General features: G+C 42.9%; 2 protein-coding genes across 2 annotated transcripts in view; both read right to left on the bottom strand.

The window, feature by feature from the left end:
* The window catches only part of SUPT16H (SPT16 homolog, facilitates chromatin remodeling subunit), a 38,652-nt gene extending 33,731 nt beyond the window's left edge, over positions 1-4,921 (bottom strand). Inside the window, exon 1 of the mRNA XM_017853473.1 lies at positions 4,164-4,921. Within this exon, the coding sequence (XP_017708962.1) occupies positions 4,164-4,229 (66 nt within the window). The 5' untranslated portion in view covers positions 4,230-4,921. The remainder of the gene's footprint in view (positions 1-4,163) is intronic.
* A 565-nt stretch (positions 4,922-5,486) lies between these two features.
* The window catches only part of CHD8 (chromodomain helicase DNA binding protein 8), a 53,189-nt gene continuing 39,652 nt past the window's right edge, over positions 5,487-19,023 (bottom strand). Inside the window, exons 25-36 of the mRNA XM_017853418.1 lie at positions 17,541-17,729; positions 15,564-15,639; positions 15,050-15,104; positions 14,664-14,871; positions 14,035-14,243; positions 13,231-13,950; positions 12,859-13,007; positions 11,951-12,253; positions 11,272-11,385; positions 10,902-11,081; positions 10,392-10,508; positions 5,487-6,469 (exon numbers count right to left, since the gene is read on the bottom strand). Of these exons, the coding sequence (XP_017708907.1) occupies positions 5,903-6,469; positions 10,392-10,508; positions 10,902-11,081; positions 11,272-11,385; positions 11,951-12,253; positions 12,859-13,007; positions 13,231-13,950; positions 14,035-14,243; positions 14,664-14,871; positions 15,050-15,104; positions 15,564-15,639; positions 17,541-17,729 (2,887 nt within the window). The 3' untranslated portion in view covers positions 5,487-5,902. The remainder of the gene's footprint in view (positions 6,470-10,391; positions 10,509-10,901; positions 11,082-11,271; positions 11,386-11,950; positions 12,254-12,858; positions 13,008-13,230; positions 13,951-14,034; positions 14,244-14,663; positions 14,872-15,049; positions 15,105-15,563; positions 15,640-17,540; positions 17,730-19,023) is intronic.

Raw genomic sequence — 19,023 nt, 5'->3', positions numbered from 1 at the left:
CCAACTGTTGTGGCTTGCACCTGTGGTCCTAGCTACTCAGGAGGCTGACGTGGAAGATCACCTGAGGCTGGGTTGGTTGAGGCTGCAGTGAGCCATTACTGTGCCATGGCAATCCAGCCTCAGCCAGAGTGAAACTCTTAAAATAAAACAAAACAAACAAAAAAACCCTCTCTATCCCACTCCAGAGATAAAGGAGCTGTTAAGAGGTGAGTGTGAGTGAAAGTAATCCTCCGCGGGACTGAAATAACAGGAAATGCCTATACAGCTAGCTCTCCTTATCTGTGGATTCAACTGTGTACTGAAAATTAAAATGGCCAAACATTTTTCTATGTCATTACCCCCTAAAAACTAAGTATAACTATTATTTACACAGCACTTACACTGTATTAGGTATTAAAGCAATCTAGAAATCAAAAATAATGAGAGGATATACATAGACTATGCAAATATGATGCCATTTTGTATCAGGGACTTGAGCATCCTTTGATTTAGGTATCTAGGTATGCCCTGGAACCAATCCCCAACAGATACTGATGGAAGACTGAATTTTTTTTTTTTAAACTGGGCTCTCACTATGTTGCCCAGGCTGGTCTTAAACTCCTGGACTCAAGTAATCCTTCCACCTCAGCCTCTGGAGTAGCTGGGATTATACAGGTATAAGCTACTATGTATTTTTTAAAATCCTTCCTGAGCCACAGAAAATAGCTGTTGAATCTTAAGAGAACAACCCAGAACAAGAAACTAAGCTACCATAAAAATGTGCAAAGAGCCAGAAAGCTCCACTCAAGAGAAGCAATGACACTTTAATTCATTAGCTTCTTCAAAAGCACAAAGTTTCTTTGGGGTCAGTCTTCCACCACCCCAATCCTGACCGTTGGTGTAGGCTCACATGAATGTGAGTATTCCTTCTGAAAACAAATCTTTTTGACATTTTATGGAATTCTTTGAGATAAAAGGCAGATGAATGAAGTCAAGGTCCACTCATAGCAGAATGTCCCAACAGGTAGGTCTCAAATGATAAACAGATATGCCTGGAAATTGTGCCCCTCAGTCCTCAAAGCAGCTGGAACCCTAGGATGGTAGATAACCTCTTTTGTTTCTCCCAATGAGCAGCACTAATCATATTACTTGGTTAAAAATAATTATAATCATGAAAAGGCTGGCAATCTCTGAATAAGGATCTAGCAAGCATAAGAGGACAAAGAAGCATGCAGCCCATTTCCATGATCCACCACTACCACTTGGGATATTCTAATAATACAGAGAAAGTGCTGCAAATCCTTTCTGTTCTTAGCAGCTCTCACTTAAAGAATAAGAGGCAAGACTGGATCTAGACTCAAACCTCCAGGAGTCATAAAACAGTAGTACGTGCTAGTCACTGTGAAAGGTCTCTTGTTGATTTCGGACTAACTCCATTTTCCCATCTCTAAAATGACACGATTTACTTAGATACAAGGCTTAATACTTTTGAAATTTCTATTCAGTTAAAAGTACGTGATAACTGCAATTGTTTTTAGGACGTAAGTTATGAAAGTTATAATTAATAAATAGTATATTTTATTTGCAATAGCCTCAAAATAGGTACCTAACTGAAAATTAGCTTGCAGATAGGTAAGGTTAGTTCCTACTCTTATTTTAAAAAAGGAAAGAAAAGGTTAGTAGCTTATCAGTTCTCCACAATCCTGTGTACTTGTATTTGGAGTGCTGGAACTACTACCAGGTTCAACCACTACAGCTTTTAAGAGCTTATAATCAAGAGTATTTAAAATTAAAAAGTGGGTGTGGAGCCCAAATCATTTTTTAGTTAATTTTAGTCACAACTGAGTGGTTTTTTTTTTTCCCCCCCAGATTGAAGCTGAAAGCAAAAGGCTTGGGATTTCTCTCTTTATTTATTTATTTATTTATTTATTTTTTAAAGACGGGGTCTCATCCAGGGTGGAGTGCAGTCGCGCGATCACAGCTCACTGCAGCCTCAAACTCCTGGGCTCAAGGAATCCTTCCACCTCAGCATCCCAAGTAGCTGGGACTACAGGAACACGCCACCACGCCTGGCTAATTTATTTGCTGCTTCTTTTTTTGTAGAGACGGCGGCCTCATTATCTTGCCCAGGCTGGTCTTCAAGTCCTGGCCTAGTGCTGGGATTACAGGCATGAGCCACGGTGCCCAGCCAGGATTGGAATTTTTAACATTAACTTCAATTTATTCTATTTCAATCCCAGTTTTCTCATTAAAAAAGAAAAGGTGTAAAAGAGAAAAGAGTTATACAACACACCTATATATCCCACTATTTTCTGCTATATCCAAGAGGATAAACAACCAGCTTTAACCCAGGAAACTACTATCTTTAATTAAGTATATCAGAATGGAAGCACTGTAGGCTGAAAAGACTGCATACACGAAGAACTTCTACAGGTGGGTTCTGGACACATTAACACAAAAGCAGTCTTTTGTGTTAATAAAAAGTCTTATTCAAGTAAGTTTTTCATCCACAGGTTTTGTTAACTGGTACATTTTTACACAGACTTGACGCATAACTTTATTTACACCATCAGTGTCTTATCAATGTCTAACATTCTCCCAAGATGATGTCATTAAGGTAGTAAGAGGACCAAGATAAACTTCAGTGATTTTTGAGAAACAAAAAAAACGGTGAGTGGGAAATAACTTTCATGGATTTACAGACCATTATTTTATATTAGGTTTGCCAACCTGTCTTCAGGCCACAGTTAATTTGTAATGAAAGGGAATTTAGAGCTACAGATTAGTTTTCATGAATGGTATAGAGAGAATGCAATGATTTGATGAATCTGAATCACTGAAACTAAAAACAATTTTCGATGAAAGGTTTATAGTTTCAGGGTTTATGGGTAGAAGAGAGGGTTTCGAATTTTTAGTACTTACTGATCATTAGAAAGTATCAAGGTTTTAAAATGTTTTTCTAACATAGATTATGTTCAAATAATAATATGACACTGAGAGAAGGTGCAAAAAATCGTTTGGTAGAAATTAATCAAAAAATTTTAAAAAATAAAATGTTCAGCATTCATCTAGCATTTAGTTCTTATTTTTGCTTTTCATAAAATGCAACAGAATCAATTTTATTTTCAATTATTTAATGTATTTAGCCTCAAAAGATGAAACATGCACGGGCACCTTTAATATGAATGGCAAGGAAACCACCAATTTTAATGGCTTGGTTTTAGTAGATGATCAGTTTGAAAGACAATATTTACAATGCTGAAATAAGAACTGATCATTTTCTCAAAACGTTTTCAGGTTAAAAAAAAATCTTTAGTAGTTGTATCTTCCCGTGATGACAGGGTTCAGGGGCAAGACTTAAGCTAGCCAACTCACACTACATCACAGAATGCAACCAAATGTTTGCTCAATTAGTAAATTAACATCATAAAAATAAGTTTTAACTGTGGACGATTTTAAAGCAGCAAAACTGCCGAATCTTTAAAAAACTGGGAACTGCCACAGCTCTTTTAATGAACACGTGCCCCGGATACGCTAGCAAGGAACTAATAAGGTTTTAGGCATCGTTTTGTTTTGTTTTGGTATTACTAACGTCTGCAGGCTTTCAGCGTTAGGTCTCTCTCTGTAACCCATAGCACGGCCTAGAACATGAGGCGGTTGCGCGTGAGCAGTATTTCTTTTTTTAACTCCAGGAAATGCCCCGCAAACGATAAACGCTAAGAGCCCGACTGACATCCTTCTTGCCCTTCCATCTCTTCTTTACGAAGACGGTTATAACCCTGGCGGGACCAGGGGTGCAATATTGTGGTTTTGGAGGGACAGAGCGAGTGCGTGGGTGCGTGAGAACACGGCAGGAAGGGGCAACAAGACGTGACCACTGAGCAGGAGGGAAGGATGTTGCCTCTTCTAGGGCGGGAAGAGACTGCGAGAGGTGCTGTTATGCATGACCAAGGCTGGCACGCGGGGAAGATGGTGATGGCCGCAGGACAGGGTGAATGCGAGGGATTCCCTGTTAAGGGGCAGCGTTCGTGGCCGCCTCCGGTGAACGATTCGGGAGCAACGAAAAGGGTGAGGCACTGAACCCGGGAATTCCTGACCGAAAGAGAAAAAAGGGCGCCGAGAAACAGGGTTATTATGGGATGGCTGAAGGGGCTCCCTAGGAAAAATTACAGGATCTTCCTCACCCGCCAATTGCTGTACAGTCTCTTCACTCGCCGATAATAAGCGTCTTTGTCCAGAGTCACAGCCATAGCCCCAGACGCCGCTTCTCCTCGGGTTCCGAGAATCACGCGAGGTCCCGGCTCCGCCACCCGCTCTCGGCCCAGGAATCCCGCACTCTCCCAATGACCCGGAAGTATCGACCTCAAAGATGCCCTTTCCGCTTCCGGGTCCCGACAGCGTTAGGGATTTCTTTTTTTTTTTCTCCCCCAATCCTCTTTCGGATGGGCGGGGAAAGAGAGAAAGAAAACGGGGAAAATCAACAAAATGTGCGAGGCAAAGAGTCGATTTTCGCGGGGTTTTCTTGTCAACTTCGCCACTGCCGCACGCGAATCGACGTCGTCACGTGACGCTCTGCCTCCGCCCTTAACTCTTAGCCCAGCCGCGGTTTCCAGGACCTCAAGGCTTTTTGCCGAGGCGGCAGCCACTAGGCAAAGCGAAGGGGGTGGTGCCTGCACCGCCCCACAAGAGCTGCCGCGCGCGGGTGTAATAGCTCCACCCCATCTGCAAAGGAAGGGGAGCGGAAAGAGCGGGATCTAGCGTGGGATAAAAGTGGTAATACTACAGTGTAACTGGGCATGCGCCCCTCCTGGAAATGATGGGAATGCGAAAGCCTTTAACTGCTCCAGAGCTGGAGGGATCCTCGGTGCCAGGATGCTGGGTCAAGCCGCGGGACAGAGAACTCATACCCAGGGAAATGGAGCCCAGCCTCGCGATAAACTACGACCCAAGCTATGGGGAGGAACCTAGCTTTCGAAAGGAAAATAATATGTCCAAGCTGTAACTGAGCAGTGGGATGGTATAAGTCAGAGGAAACAAATGACTTGAGGGGCTCCACAAACTTTTAGTTCCTTCCCACAACCCCAACGCCTGAGCCAGTTGTGGCAGCATCCTTCCAGTGAGCCAGTCCCCTTACTGCAGTTCATGAAAACTGACACTATTCTAGGGCTTGCCCCAAATAACCGTTACTTCAGTTAATTAGAAACAAAATGTAAATGGTTCCCGACGACATTCTTGCTCCCTGTCTCTTCTAAAAACTTGGAGTTTGAATCCAGAAGTTTGCCTACCTAGCATTTACCTTAAATAATTCCCTTGCCTTTAGCCAGCTAGACAGTCTACATTTATATATACCCTTTAGAGGAGTACAGATGACTTGTCTGCTCTATCCAAGGTAACTTAGTATGAATAGTATTGAACTTAAGGAAAGTGGTGCTGAAATTACCCACTATGAACAACTCAAAATCAATGCTCACATTGGGTTTGAGCAAATATAGAACCAAGGAAGAGTGGAAAAGGATTAACTTAAATTTATTAATGCCAAGGGGAAGGAAGGTAACAGTTCCTGACCCTCCAGCTGTATCCACAGTTTGGCCAGGAACAGGCTCTGCCAGAGGCTAGGGCCAGCGCTACATAGTCTGTGGTTAATGGAGGTGACTAGGGAGGGGTGAGCGCACCAGCTGCTCTAGTCTCCTTTCCTTCCCCAGAAATGAGGAAGTGGTCATGTATTATTTTAGGAGTTCCCCTGCCCACCCAATCCTCTCATAATTGGGAGCAATCAGGTACATTTTTTTTTTTTTCCTTTTCACCTCCTGGAGTCCTGGACTTCCCCACATCTCCCCTGCCCCTCCCACATTTCCATAGTCCAAGGGCCAGAGTAAATGAAAAATACAGCAGCCGCCCAAGCAATGGGGCCCATGCTGGGGCTTCAGTCATCAGCATCTTCACTGGAGTCTGAGTTAGCTGGCATCATAGGATCATCAATGAGTGAGAAGTCCCTTTCTGAGCTATCATAGCCCTGAGATAAATCATCATCATCTTCTTCATCCTCATCGTCATCCTCCTCAGGTTGCAGTGGTGGCAACCGCAAGGTAGTACCAGAGGCGGTAGTCGCTGGTGAAGAGGGGTAGCCAGGGGCTCTCAAGCCTGGATGGTGATGGTGGTGATGGTGGGGGTGGGGGTGGTGGTGGTGGTGGTGATGAAGCATGGTGCTGGAGTCTACATGAGGGGATGATGCTGCACCACCCATCACAAATGGCATAAAAGGCAAAGATGCAGAAGTGGCACTGCTGTGACCCAAAGATGACACAGACTGTAGGCCACTACTGCTGTGTTGGAACGTGTTATGCAGAGATAGAGACCCAGTGCTTCCACCCTGCATGAGGGCCATCATCTTAGAAAGGTCTGGTCGCATCCTACGGGCCCGCTTCTTGCTGCTCTCTGGTGCAATAGGCCCTGGCAAAACCCGGTTGAACACTGTTTCAGTGTGATGACCCTAGGAGGAGAGAATAGAAGATAATAAAAAGAAAGAATGGGGAAAACAGAAAAGAAACCAAAGCCAACGGAGTCCTAGCTTACAATGCTTTTTTACTGAATGTACCTTAGAAGAGGCAAAACAAGCATAGCCATACTAGGCTTGATTGGTGGTAATCGGAAGGAGGAAATGCTGGACTTAGCTTGTTGAAACATTCTGATACTGAAGTTAACATCAATGATTTCATACTGAAACTCATATTAACCAGCTTTTGCTTTTTTCCCCCATGACTATATTGTATCTTCAGTCAACCATTTCACAAATGCTTACCTTTGTTAAGAAGGGGTGTGGGTAAGACAATCAATGAATTAGTAAATGCACATTAAAAAAAACACTTAAATATCTCCTGATGGCAAGTTGTTCACCTATTCTTACTATGTGAAGTGTAGCACAACTATATTGACATTTACAATAATATCCTCTATTAGCACATCAAAGCAGGGTAAATTCAAGACAGGTCAGATAAAGACTTCTACATGTCTAGAACACCAAAAAAACTGTCAGAAACTCCTCACCAAATTTAGTAAAATAATTTTTGTTCCACATTGATAAAAAACATGTATCTGAATTTTAAGTGGCTTCTTCTAGATGTTCTGACTAAAAATTCTGATTAAGTTCATTGAAGCTAGAAGTTATTCCTGCAGGTCCCAGGAATAACGTAGTGCTAGATTCACTGTCAATTCTGTATTAAGAATTCTGGGCCGGGCGTGGTGGCTCATGCCTGTAATCCCAGCACTTCGGGAGGCTGAGGCAGGCAGATCACTTGAGGTTAGGAGTTCAAGACCACCCTGGCCAACATGGCAAAACTCTGTCTCTACTAAAAATATCAAAATTAGCCGAGTGGCAGCCAGGTGTGGTGGCTCACTCCTGTAATCCTAGCACTTTGGGAGGCTGAAGCAGGCAGATCACCTGAGGTCGGGAGTTTGAGACCAGCCTGACCAACATGGAGAAACTCCATCGCTACTAAAAATACAAAAAATTAGCTGGGTATGGTGCCACGTGCCTGTAATCCCAGCTACTGGGGAAGCTGAGGCAGGAAAATTGCTTGAACCCAGGAGGCAGAAATCGCGGTGAGCCGAGATCGTGCCATTGTACTCCAGCCTGGGCAACAAGAGCGAAACTCTGTCTCAAAAAAAAAAAAAAAAAAAAAATTAGCTGGGTGTGGTGGTGCATGGCTACAATCCCAGTTACTCAGAAGGCTGAGGCAAGAGAATCGCTTAAACCCAGGAGGCAGAGGTTGCAGTGAGCTGAGATCATGCCACTGCACTCCAGCCTGGGTAACAGAACGAGACTCTGTCTCAAAACAAAAATAAATAAATAAAAAAATTCTGTACTAGTCATATTAGGATTTTCTGTGATTTTCTATGATATTTCTTAAGAGTTTCAATTGACTATAAGGGAGTAGCAGAAGTACTTGAGGTAAAAATAGGTAACAGTGAAGGAAAAGCCCTTCTTACAGGCTGCTCTATAATGTTAAATTGAAGACAGAGATGGCATTAGCCTTCTAGCCACCAGCCTTTCCCATGTCAACCATTCTATTTATTGCACTCTTGTTCTCATCAAGGCTAACAGGGAAAACTGAAACATTCTTCCATGGTAACACTTCCATCAATATAAAAATAAGCCTCATAAATCTACATATATTTTGCGTTTCAAACTTGTTAAATGCAAAATATTGATAGTTTACTTTAAAATTAATTTTGTTAAAAGATATTCCATGTGGTTATACAGACACATAAATATATGTGTATACACATAGCCTTCCATATCCATGGATTCAACCATCTGTGCATTGAAAATATTTGAAAACAACAAAAAACTAAAAAATAAAAAGAGAAAATAATACAGATTTTAAAACAATACAGTGTAACAACTATTTACATAGCATTTATACTGTGTTAGGTATTATAAGTAATCAAGAGATTAAAGTGTATCAGAGGAAGTGTGTAGGTTACATGGAAATACTACACGATTTTATTTTATTTTTATTTATTTATTTATTTTTTTTTTTGAGACAGGGTCTCACACTCTATTGCCCAGGCTGGAGTGCCGTGGCATCATCATGGTTCACTGCAGCCTCAGCCTCTGGGCTCAAGTGATCCTCCTGCCTCGGCTCCCCCATAGCTGAGACTACAGGATTGCACCACCAGGCCCAGCTAATTTTTTTTATTTTTTGTAGAGATAAGGTCCCAGTGGGGTCCCCAGGCTGGTCTTGAATTCTTGGGTACAAGTGATCCTCTTGCCTCAGCGTCCCAAAGTGCTGGGATTACAGGTAAGAGCCACCACACCTGCCCCTACACCATTTTATATATAAAGGACTTCAGCATCCACGGATTCTGGTATCTGCGGGGGTCCTGGAACCAATCCCTTACAGATACTGAGGGATGACTATATGTGTATAAAGATTTCTGTAGAAGATCAAATGGGGGAATGATTAGATAAGGCAAGTGCTAATCCATTTTAAATGACTCTACCAAACAATGATTTATGTGTGCTTTAAAAATACAACTATTGACCAGGCGCTGTGGCTCATGTCTGTAATCCCAACACTTTGGGAGGCTGAGGCGGATCACAAGGTCAGTAGTTCGAGACCAGCCTGACCAACATGGTGAAACCCCGTCTCTACTAAAAATACAAAAATTAGCTGGGCGTGGTGGCATGCACCTGTAATCCCAGCTACTTGGGAGGCTGAGGCAGGAGAATCACTTGAACCTGGGAGGTGGAGGTTACAGTGAGCTGAGATCAGTCCATTACACTCCGCCTGGGCAACAGGGCGAGACTCCGTCTCAAAGAAAAAAAAAATTACAACTATTGACCAGACATAGTGGCTCATGCCTGTAATCCCAGTACTTTGGGAGGCTGAGGCAGGTGGATCACCTGAGGTTGGGAGTTTGAGAAGAGTCTGGCCAACATGGCAAACCTTCTTTCTATTAAAAATACAAAGATTAGCTGGGCATGGTAGCATGCACCAGTGGTCCCAGCTACTCGGGAGGCTGAGGCAAGAGAATGACTTGAACCGGGGATGCAGAAGTTGCCATGAGCTGAGATTGTGCCATTGCACTCCAGCCTGGGCAACAGGGCAAGACTCTGTCTCAAAAAAATAAAAAATTTAAAAAAATACAACTATTGCAGAAAGTAAGGTAAGCATAGCCAAGAGAAACTTTTGCAGTTGTAATTTGGTGGAAAGAAGAAACTATGGGTACTTAATCCACCAAATGGCCTATTATCCATCATAAAAGTATAAGTAAATTTGAAAATATAGAATAACTTAATGGCCAAATTTATTATTATGAATTATAAAACATAGTTTCCTCTGCTTTTTCCATTACTGACGTATTATTAGTGATTCTCAACCTTTCATATATTGGGAAATCTCATGACTATTTTCCTTAGTAGACCTGTCCAAACACTTCTAAAATATATAGAATTAGAAAACTTAAGGCCGGGTGCAGTGGCTCAAGCCTGTAATCCCAACACTTTGGGAGGCTGAGGTGGGTGGATCACGAGGTCAGGAGTTCAAGACCAGCCTGGCCAAGATGGTGAAACCCCCATCTCTACTAAAAATACAAAAATTAGCCAGGCGCAGTGGCAGGTGCCTGTAATCCCAGCTACTCAGGAGGCTGACGCAGGAGAATGCTTGAACCCAAGATTGCACCCGAGATTGCACCACTGCACTCCAGCCTGGGCGACAGCAGAGTGAGACTGTCTCAAAACAGAAACAAAAAACAAAAAAACTGGTTTCCTTATTGGTGAACTCAAGATAATGTTTCACAAAAACATACATAGGAAAAAAGATAAATAACATTAGTCACAATCATCATTGAAAGCCTTTAATGTCACATCTAGTGTGGGAACAGAGTAGTAATGCTGCAATTTCTCTCACCTTTTTCCCATTTCTAGAGTTAGCTGTCTGTACTGGTTCCATTCCCAAACAGTTCAATTCTGCCTTATTATTTTTTTTACATCTTTGCCACTTCTGTTTTCTGCGATCTTCCATATACTGCAATAGAAAAAAGTCAGTTATCCTACAGGAATAGAAATTTTCTCTGGAGTAATTATTAAAGTACTAGTGTCTTTTGTTTGATAATAAATGCTTATTACATAAAGGATTAATCCTAGTGGAAAACTGCCATTAAGTGGGATCTCTCCAAAAAATATTAGATGGTTTATATAATAGTTCGATAGTAAATATTTGCCTAGCACTTAAGGTACTTCAACATTATTTTATTTTGGGCATCACAATTGTGAGGTTGGAAGACTGGGTATTACTAATTATTACCCTTATCTTGCAGATACAGAAATGATGATATAGTATGTCATACTTTCTCTTTCTCATGCAGCTTAAATACCGAAGGAATGACTTTAAATCTTGCTGGATGGGACTGCCACTCACCGCTAGAAATCGGGGATCAACGGCAAACTCTGGATGACCCTGTAACCACATCTCCAGTTCAGCCCGGCGAGGGGCATCCTCACCCACCAGCAAAGTACCATCCACCTTATTGATGACGGGGATCCGGGTCTCCAGGTCCACATCAAGGTGATTAGGCTCTTCCATGCACTCCACCTCCAGCTGCAAACCCAGAATCCACCCCCATGAGCACATACTCTTCTTTGGGGGAGGGAGGGAGGGGAGCAGAGCCAATGGTAGTCATGAAATGACTCTAGTATTTTCCATTCCCTCAATCCCACTGCCTTCATCAATTATTGGGAATTAAAAAGACAATCTAATCATCAGGTGAAAGACTTTCTCTACCACCCACCTCTACCAGCTTCTTTCTGTTCCCCTTCTTCTTATGAAACAGTGGATGTCCATCTCCCATTACTCCATTCGCCATCAACTTGTGCTTCTGGAATGTTAACTTCAATCCTTCCTCCTAGGAAGACAAGCCACCCACTCAAGACATCATATGGTACATGTTTTTGAAAGTAAAGATTAAGCTTTGAGGGATGTGGGCTATAAATCATCCTCTTGCCCAACGATGGTGAGAAGGAGGCCATCTGACTAAAGGGTAAAATTAGAAATACAAGAAAACATATACACTTTTTCCTTAGAAAGATTTCACTTCTTCACCTAGTGCCCCTCAGCATTTACGAGAAAGAGTTTATTTCAACGACACCCAATGCAGGGTAAAACTCCCTACCTGGTGTCTCCGTATTAGCATGGCAACTCATCACAGGGGCAAAATCCTACTATTTCTAAACATACTAATTTAAGAAACTTTTTTTTTGGTTGAATATTAATAGAATTAATAATCAATAGGGTTCAATAAGGAAAACAACCAGGAAAAATGACTCTTCCTAAATAGATCTTTGTAAGCTCTGTGTTCTCATTTTTAAAATCAGCTAACCAAATGAGTTTAGTAACCTATTAGTAAAATTAGTTACAGCAAGGATTCCAGCCTCCTTCCCCACTTCCCAATGCCCACATGCTGAGCTTACATCTTTGATTTGAACTGTAAACTCCTTTTCATCGATGCCTCGGCGAAGTTTGGTGAACTGGGCTGCTGCTGTGGTGACTGCGGATGCTTCCTCCTCTGCCATGGAAGCTGCACTACTACTTCGTGGTGTGGGGACTGGAGAGTCACCATATTCTCCAGGAGTCAATGAGGGACTGTCTAGCAAGTGGTTGCCTGGCCCCAGAATTCCTCCTGTTACCATTTCCTGGCTCCTACGGCTAGAAGGCCACTTCCCTGAGAGTACGGCCTGGCAGACGAGGTCAATACGGTTTATCAGGACACGATCCTAAATGGGGAAAGAAAGAAATACCATTTTAAGAGTCTGAGTACTAGCTGTGTGATCCTGTGATACTCAATAGCGCCATCACTACCAGGATGGGTAAAAATCATAAGGCAGAAAGGAGGAAGTTAATACTATTAAGATTCCTAAGTTGACTGGGAAGTTTTGTGGAAAAAAAAAATGCAGCAATGAACAATTTTAAAAAACCAGAACTGGGCCGGGCACGGTGGCTCAAGCCTGTAATCCCAGCATTTTGGGAGGCCGAGACGGGCGGATCACGAGGTCAGGAGATCGAGACCATCCTGGCTAACTTGGTGAAACCCCGTCTCTACTAAAAAATACAAAAAGCTAGCTGGGCAAGGTGGCAGGCACCTGTAGTCCCAGCTACTCGGGAGGCTGAGGCAGGAGAATGGCGTAAACCCAGGAGGCGGAGCTTGCAGTGAGCTGAGATCTGGCCACTGTACTCTAGCCCGGGCGACAGAGCGAGACTCTATCTCAAAAAAAAAAAAAACAAAAAAAAACAAAAAAAACCATATGTTCCTTGTTCCCTGGATATAATGTTACACTGTATTTCTGGACTCTACATGTCCAGGGATGAGGCTGTTTGTTACCTTGGGCCACTCAGAGGCTCTTTGTCTTTCTTGCAGTAGCAGAAGCTCAGGGGTCATTTGTTCTCCATCTTCATTTGGGAACCCATCTTGGGACATAGTGAGGGACAGGAGACTCTCTTCATCATAGAGCTTTGAGCGGGACTGGTCAGCTGGTAAGAGATTCCATAGAATGTGTGAGAAAAGATGGAAGAATAATGTCATATGGTAATGGTATTATATGGGCTTTGAATAAAGGCCCAAAGAATAACAGGTCTCTTTTAACATTTTATCAAATCAAAATAAAAATCTCTCTCAAGACGATGCATTTAGAAAAGGAAAAGAGAAGAGGGGGGAAACAAGGAAGAGGGCCAACAGCCTGTCGCATGCACTCACTTAGCTTCTCTTCCTTCTCGTCCTCACTCTCATCAGTGCTGGAGCTGGAGCTGGATGAGGATGAGGAAGAAGAAGATGATGGTGACAGCTTGCTCAAGTCCAGCTCAGAGTCTGAATCATCCTCATCCTCCAGTTTGACTGGTGGAACACTCCGAGAAACCAGAGGGGTAGTATCAGAGGGGGCTACTCGCATCTCATAGTCTTGTGGGGTTGGTCGGCTCCTGGCCACCACCTCATGCTCTAGCTTTAAAGTTAGACTCTCCAGACTGGGGACCTGGGCAGCTGTCTCCTCGGGTGACTTTTCAACAGGAGCATCTGGACGCAGGGGCAATGGTGAGGCAGTGCGTGAGGTATACTGCTGGTGCAGCAGTGGAGTAGAGCAGCGTGACAAGGATGGAGCTGGTGCTCCTGCTTGATGGTTCTGCATATAATTCATACGGGCAGCCAGAAAAGAGAAGTCTGGGTCCTGCATGATGTTGCAGTCTGTTTGGCTCACCCCATGGCGGGCTGCCCCTCGTAGAAGCTCCCCATCATGCCGAACAGGCTCCCACCATTTGGGCAATTCAGGACCAGGAGGCTGACACAATGCCAGTCGATCTTCCAAAAGGGGGTGGCATAAAACTTGTTCCCGTAAGCGCCGAAGCAATTCTATACGGTAAAGAGTCCGTGAGGCCCTCTCCTCAGTGATGGGCTCAATGAACAGATTAGGGTCTGGGGGTTCTGCAAGAGACAGGAGTAGAAGAAGAAATTAACAGAGTTGCTTCTGTTGGCATCCATCCCCACCCACTCTGCAATCCTGCTTACCATCTCCAGCTGCTGGGGGAAGGCGGCATACTTGGCGGCACATGGCCACAAAGCCATGGAAGTACTTGGTAAGGCTTTCATCTGTTTTTTTGTCTAGTCGAGCAAAAGTGCGGAAACGATCCCAATGGAACTGCATGGTGTCAGGGTCATATTCCACACCAAACGTAGACACCACTCGATAAAAGTCTGTTTGTTCACGCCTTGTCCATCTACAAAAGGAAAAGTAGGGCAACAATAATCAGAAGAACACAAGAAAAGTGGTTATTTTTTAATGTGTTTTAGAATATCTGAAAACACAAAAATTGAAAGTAGATGCAAAAAAAAAAAAAAAAAAAAAAAAAAGCCCAGAAGAAGCAGTGAGAGGTACTCTGTAACGAGTAAGAATTACAGAGCCAAGGGGGAAAATGGCACAGGCAAATATCAATGAGAATGTCTACACAGGAGGCCTACCTGAGAGTTAATGATTACTGTACACAAGTGAGGTTTTAATTTCTACAGGTTTAACCACCCAAAGCAGAAAAAATGGTCCCTCTGTAGAGAATTCCAAATAAATCCTTCCTGAGATGGCTTTCAGTATAGGGAGCATAACTGAAGACACAGATCAGCACAGGTTCCCGGCTGTATTTTACCGTTGTTGTTTCTCCCGCCGTGCAATTTCTTTCAGCTTGAAGGCTGCTTCACAACGCCGCCTTCGCCGGTCCCCACGTTCTGCAGCCTCTATCTTCATCTGTTCTCTCTTGTAGCTGCGCTGATATGCTGTTACTAGGCGCCGAAGTCTAGCTGTTAGGGCAGAGCCTGGAGGCCAGAATAAATGGCCTGGCTGTTGGGTCACCTGGGCTGTGGAAAACAAAGTAGAATGAATAGGAAGTATAGCAAGGGTAGTAGAGGCAATACTAGTATTTTAACCCACCCAAAGGCAAAGCTCTTAGAAATCCCAGGATAGGACAGAATTCAGTGAATAATGCCCCAACCCACCACCCCACACAGAATTATACTAGTTGACCTAGAAGTTTACCTTCATCTCCATCAATCACTGAGATCTCCTCATCCATCATCATCAAGGGATCACCCTAGAGAAGGAGATCCACCCAATAGGATGGAGTGGGGAGGGAAAGGGGGGGAAGTTGGCACTCTGAAATCACTTTCTTGTGTGTGTCCTTCTACGGCACCAAGGGATCAAGAAAAACTTCTAAAGAAATGTACCCCACAAAAACTTGGTAACAACCAACTAAAAGAACAAGAAAGTAGAACCTGAAAGGTCAGTTCCTATTAATGACTCGAAGATAATAGAAGTCAGGAATTTATTAGTCAAATAATATCCTTCAATGTCCAGCTCCTCCAAAAAGTTATCCCTGATCTCCCCCGACTGGCATTACAATCTTTTCCATTAATACTTTCTGTTCTCAAATGGTATAATTCATTTTCCACTTTGTATTATAAATTAACCAATATACTTCAAGATTCAGAGAATGGGAGAAGACTTAAAACTAGTAAGAGAGAAAAGTGAGACTCAAATGAGAATTCCTTACCTCATCATCTTGGTCCTTTGGGGGACCTTGGAGTGGTTTATATTCAGGATCTTCACAATCTTTATCAAAGTCAACCCTAAAATTATGCAGAGGCACAAGAAAATGTTAATAATGTATCTTCTATCACTAAGGGGACCTGGGATGAAGACCTAGCCACACGTATATCTAGCACGAAATAATCTTTATTAGTATTATTTTTGAGACAGGGTCTCACTCTGTTGCCCAGGCTGGAGTGTCATGGCCCTATCACAGCTCACCGTAGCCTCAACCTCCTGGACTCAAGCCATCCTCCTCCCTCAGCCTCCTGAGTAGCTGGGACTACCGGTGTGCGCCACCACACCCGGCTAATTTTTATATCTTTTGTAGAAGTGGGGTTTTGCCATACTGCCCAGGCTCATCTCAAACTCCTGGGCTCAAGTGATTCACACGACTTGGCCTCCCAAAATGCTGGGATTACAGGAGTGAGCCACCATGCCTAACCTGAGACGGAGTCTCACTCTGTCGTCCAGGCTGGATTCCAGCGGCACGATCTCAGTTCACTGCAACCTATGCCTCCCAAGTTCATGCAATTCTCCTGCCTCAGCCTCCTGAGTAGCTGGGATCAAATTTTGTATTTTTAGTAGAGATGGGGTTTCGCCATGTTGCTCAGGTTGGTCTCAAACCCCTGGGCTCAAGTGATCCCAGCCTGGCCTAGTCTTTATTTTATTTTATTTTATTTTATTCTATTTATTTATTTTTTGAAATGGAATCTTGTTCCATCGCCCAGGCTGGAGTGCAGTAGTGCCATCTCGGCTCACTGCAACCTCCGCTTCTCGGGTTCAAGTGTTTCTCCTGCCTCAGCCTCCCGAGTAGATGGGATTACAGGCATGTGCCACCACTCCTGGCTAATTTTTTTTGTATTTTTAGTAGAGACGGGGTTTCACCTTATTGGCCAGGCTGGTCTTGAACTGTTGACCTTGTGATCTACCCACCATGGCCTCCCAAAGGGCTGGGATTACAGGCATGAACCACAGTGCCTGGCTTAGTATTTAATTTCGTGTTCACAGGAATGGCAGGCCAGGTGCAAAACTTTGGGTCAGTCTGGTATAGCATCCAATGGAATAAAAATAATTACAAGAAATTGACAATTACCATTCATAATTGCTTGAATTTGAAACACTTTGATCAACACAGTTCCTTTTCTTGACAGGACTTTTATTATGTAATTCTTCCTCCTACCCAACTATTTACTTTTTATTACTTCATTTGAATGGCTCATGCTTTTTTGTTTTTATTACTTTGTTCTTCTGAGCAGACAGGTGGCATAAATGATTTGCAATGAAAAAATAACCCAATTTCCTCTGAGGGTCCTACATTAGGCAAACTGAGGGTGTGATCATCAAAGAGAAATCTCTCAAGTCATGATGGAATGGGTAGGTATTCATTAATTAAGCCAACTGTTTCACATGCCCCTCAGATCTTCATGTGAGAAGTTTTGTTAAACTCACTGGCACCCAAACCAGGGCAACACTGCCCTACCTGGTGGCTCAGTATTAGCATGGCAACTCATCATTGGGACATGTATTCAGGCAAAATAAGTACCTTTATGTGTCAGGTACCATTGGGAGATGATAAACCAGGGCTGAAAGTGCCTAAGGCTCTTCCACAGAAGCAACTTATAAGAGCTGCTGGCCGTTATCTTTCAAGAGACCAGTTATCCTCTCAGCTACTGCAGCTGTACAGAAAAGTGTTGCAAACCAAACCAAATAGAACATCAAATAAGCCATTCAGAAGTGACATTCATTTTCACCCTCAGATGTATCTTATGGCAACATGTGGTTTATGCAGTTTATGGAGTCCTTTATGATCGTCCTATTTTTGCTAAGGATCTATCACTTTTGAGTATAATTACAATTAAGGATCCCACTGGGTTCAGTCAAGGCTAGTTACCTCACAGCATAAGTTAAGAGTTTTAAAAGAATAAATACTAATGCTTACCCTTCTACTATGTCAGAGAAATTATCCAACACTCGATGTTCTGCTGCAATTGCTTTGTCATCTGGTCGGCCAGCCTTTTCTAGGAAACATAAGGCTGGGTCTGCCCTCATAGTATTATATTTCTCATAGCCTAGAAGAAAAAGGGTCATAGTTGAAGAAAATGAGAGATTTGTTTTGCCTTTATGCTTACTTTATATGCTGCTGGAATAATTAGAATATGTTCTATACTGCTCATAATGGAAAATATAGTTAGCATGTTATCTTGGACAACTACTGGGTTTATTACTATATTTAACATTTTTATAGCAATTTAGAATCATGAAGGGTTTTTAACTAGTGATTGATAGCCTTAGGCTCCCAAAGTGTTGGGATTCCAGGTGTGAGCCACCATGCCTTGCCTGCAGTTTTATTTATTTTTATTTATTTGTTTTTTGAGACAGAGTCTTGCTCTGTTGCCCAGGCTGGAGTGCAATGGTGCGATCTCGGCTCACTGCAAGCTCCGCCTTCCGGGTTCACGCCATTCTCCTGCCTCAGCTTCCTGAGTAGCCGGGACTACAGGTGCCAGCCACCACACCTGGCTAATTTTTTTGTATTTCTAGTAGAGCCAGGGTTTCACCATGTTAGCTGGGATAGTCTCAATCTCCTGATCCGCCTGCCTCGGCCACCCAAAGTGCTGGGATTACAGGCGTGAGCCACTGCGCCCAGCCCCTGCAGTGTTATTTATCCCATTAAATGTCTCAAAAAAGATGTAGATTAAGTGCCATTACTTTTATTTTGTAGAAAAAAAACCAAAAGTATTCTTTTAAAAAAAAGACATTCTAATTCACAAAGTCACTTGGCTGAAAGTTAATGCTCACTGATTTTAGTGCCTGGGATTTGGTATTAGGCAAAACTGCTATGAGAGTAAGGAAATATTCTTACCCCTACTGTGTTTCTGTTTTGGCTAGTCAGTCTCCCTTCTTATACTCTATTTTATTTCACTCAAAACTGCTGCTTATACCTATATCAGAGTGACTACTGAACATTTAGACAAATGGGACATTTACAAAAATAGAAGATTTTCAGCTCTTTCTCTTCAGTGAGGTGGCCAAGCTGACAGAGACATGCAGATCTCTGTAAAGACCCTCACAGGAAGAACCATCACCTTTGAGTTCCAGCCCAGTGACACCGGTGAAAATGTCAAAGCCAAGATCCATGACAAGGAGGGCATCCTACCTGACCAGCAGCATCTGATATTTGTGGGCAAACAGTTGGAGGATGGCCACACTCTTTCAGATTATAACATCCAGAAACAGTCCACCCTGCAGGTGGTGCTTTGCCTCTGAGGTGACATTATTGACCCGTCCCTCTGCCTACATGCCCAGAAATACAACTGTGACAAGATGGTCTGCTGCAATTGTTATGCTAGCGTGCATCCAGAGGAAAGTCATACAAATTAAGTGTGGTTATTATTATTATTATTATTATTATTATTATTATTATT

Source organism: Rhinopithecus bieti, unplaced genomic scaffold (assembly GCF_001698545.2).
Source record: "Rhinopithecus bieti isolate Rb0 unplaced genomic scaffold, ASM169854v2 scaffold_34943, whole genome shotgun sequence".
Lineage (NCBI taxonomy): Eukaryota > Metazoa > Chordata > Mammalia > Primates > Cercopithecidae > Rhinopithecus > Rhinopithecus bieti.
Note: the sequence above shows the minus strand (reverse complement) of the source record. Positions and strands in the feature narration are given on the sequence as shown.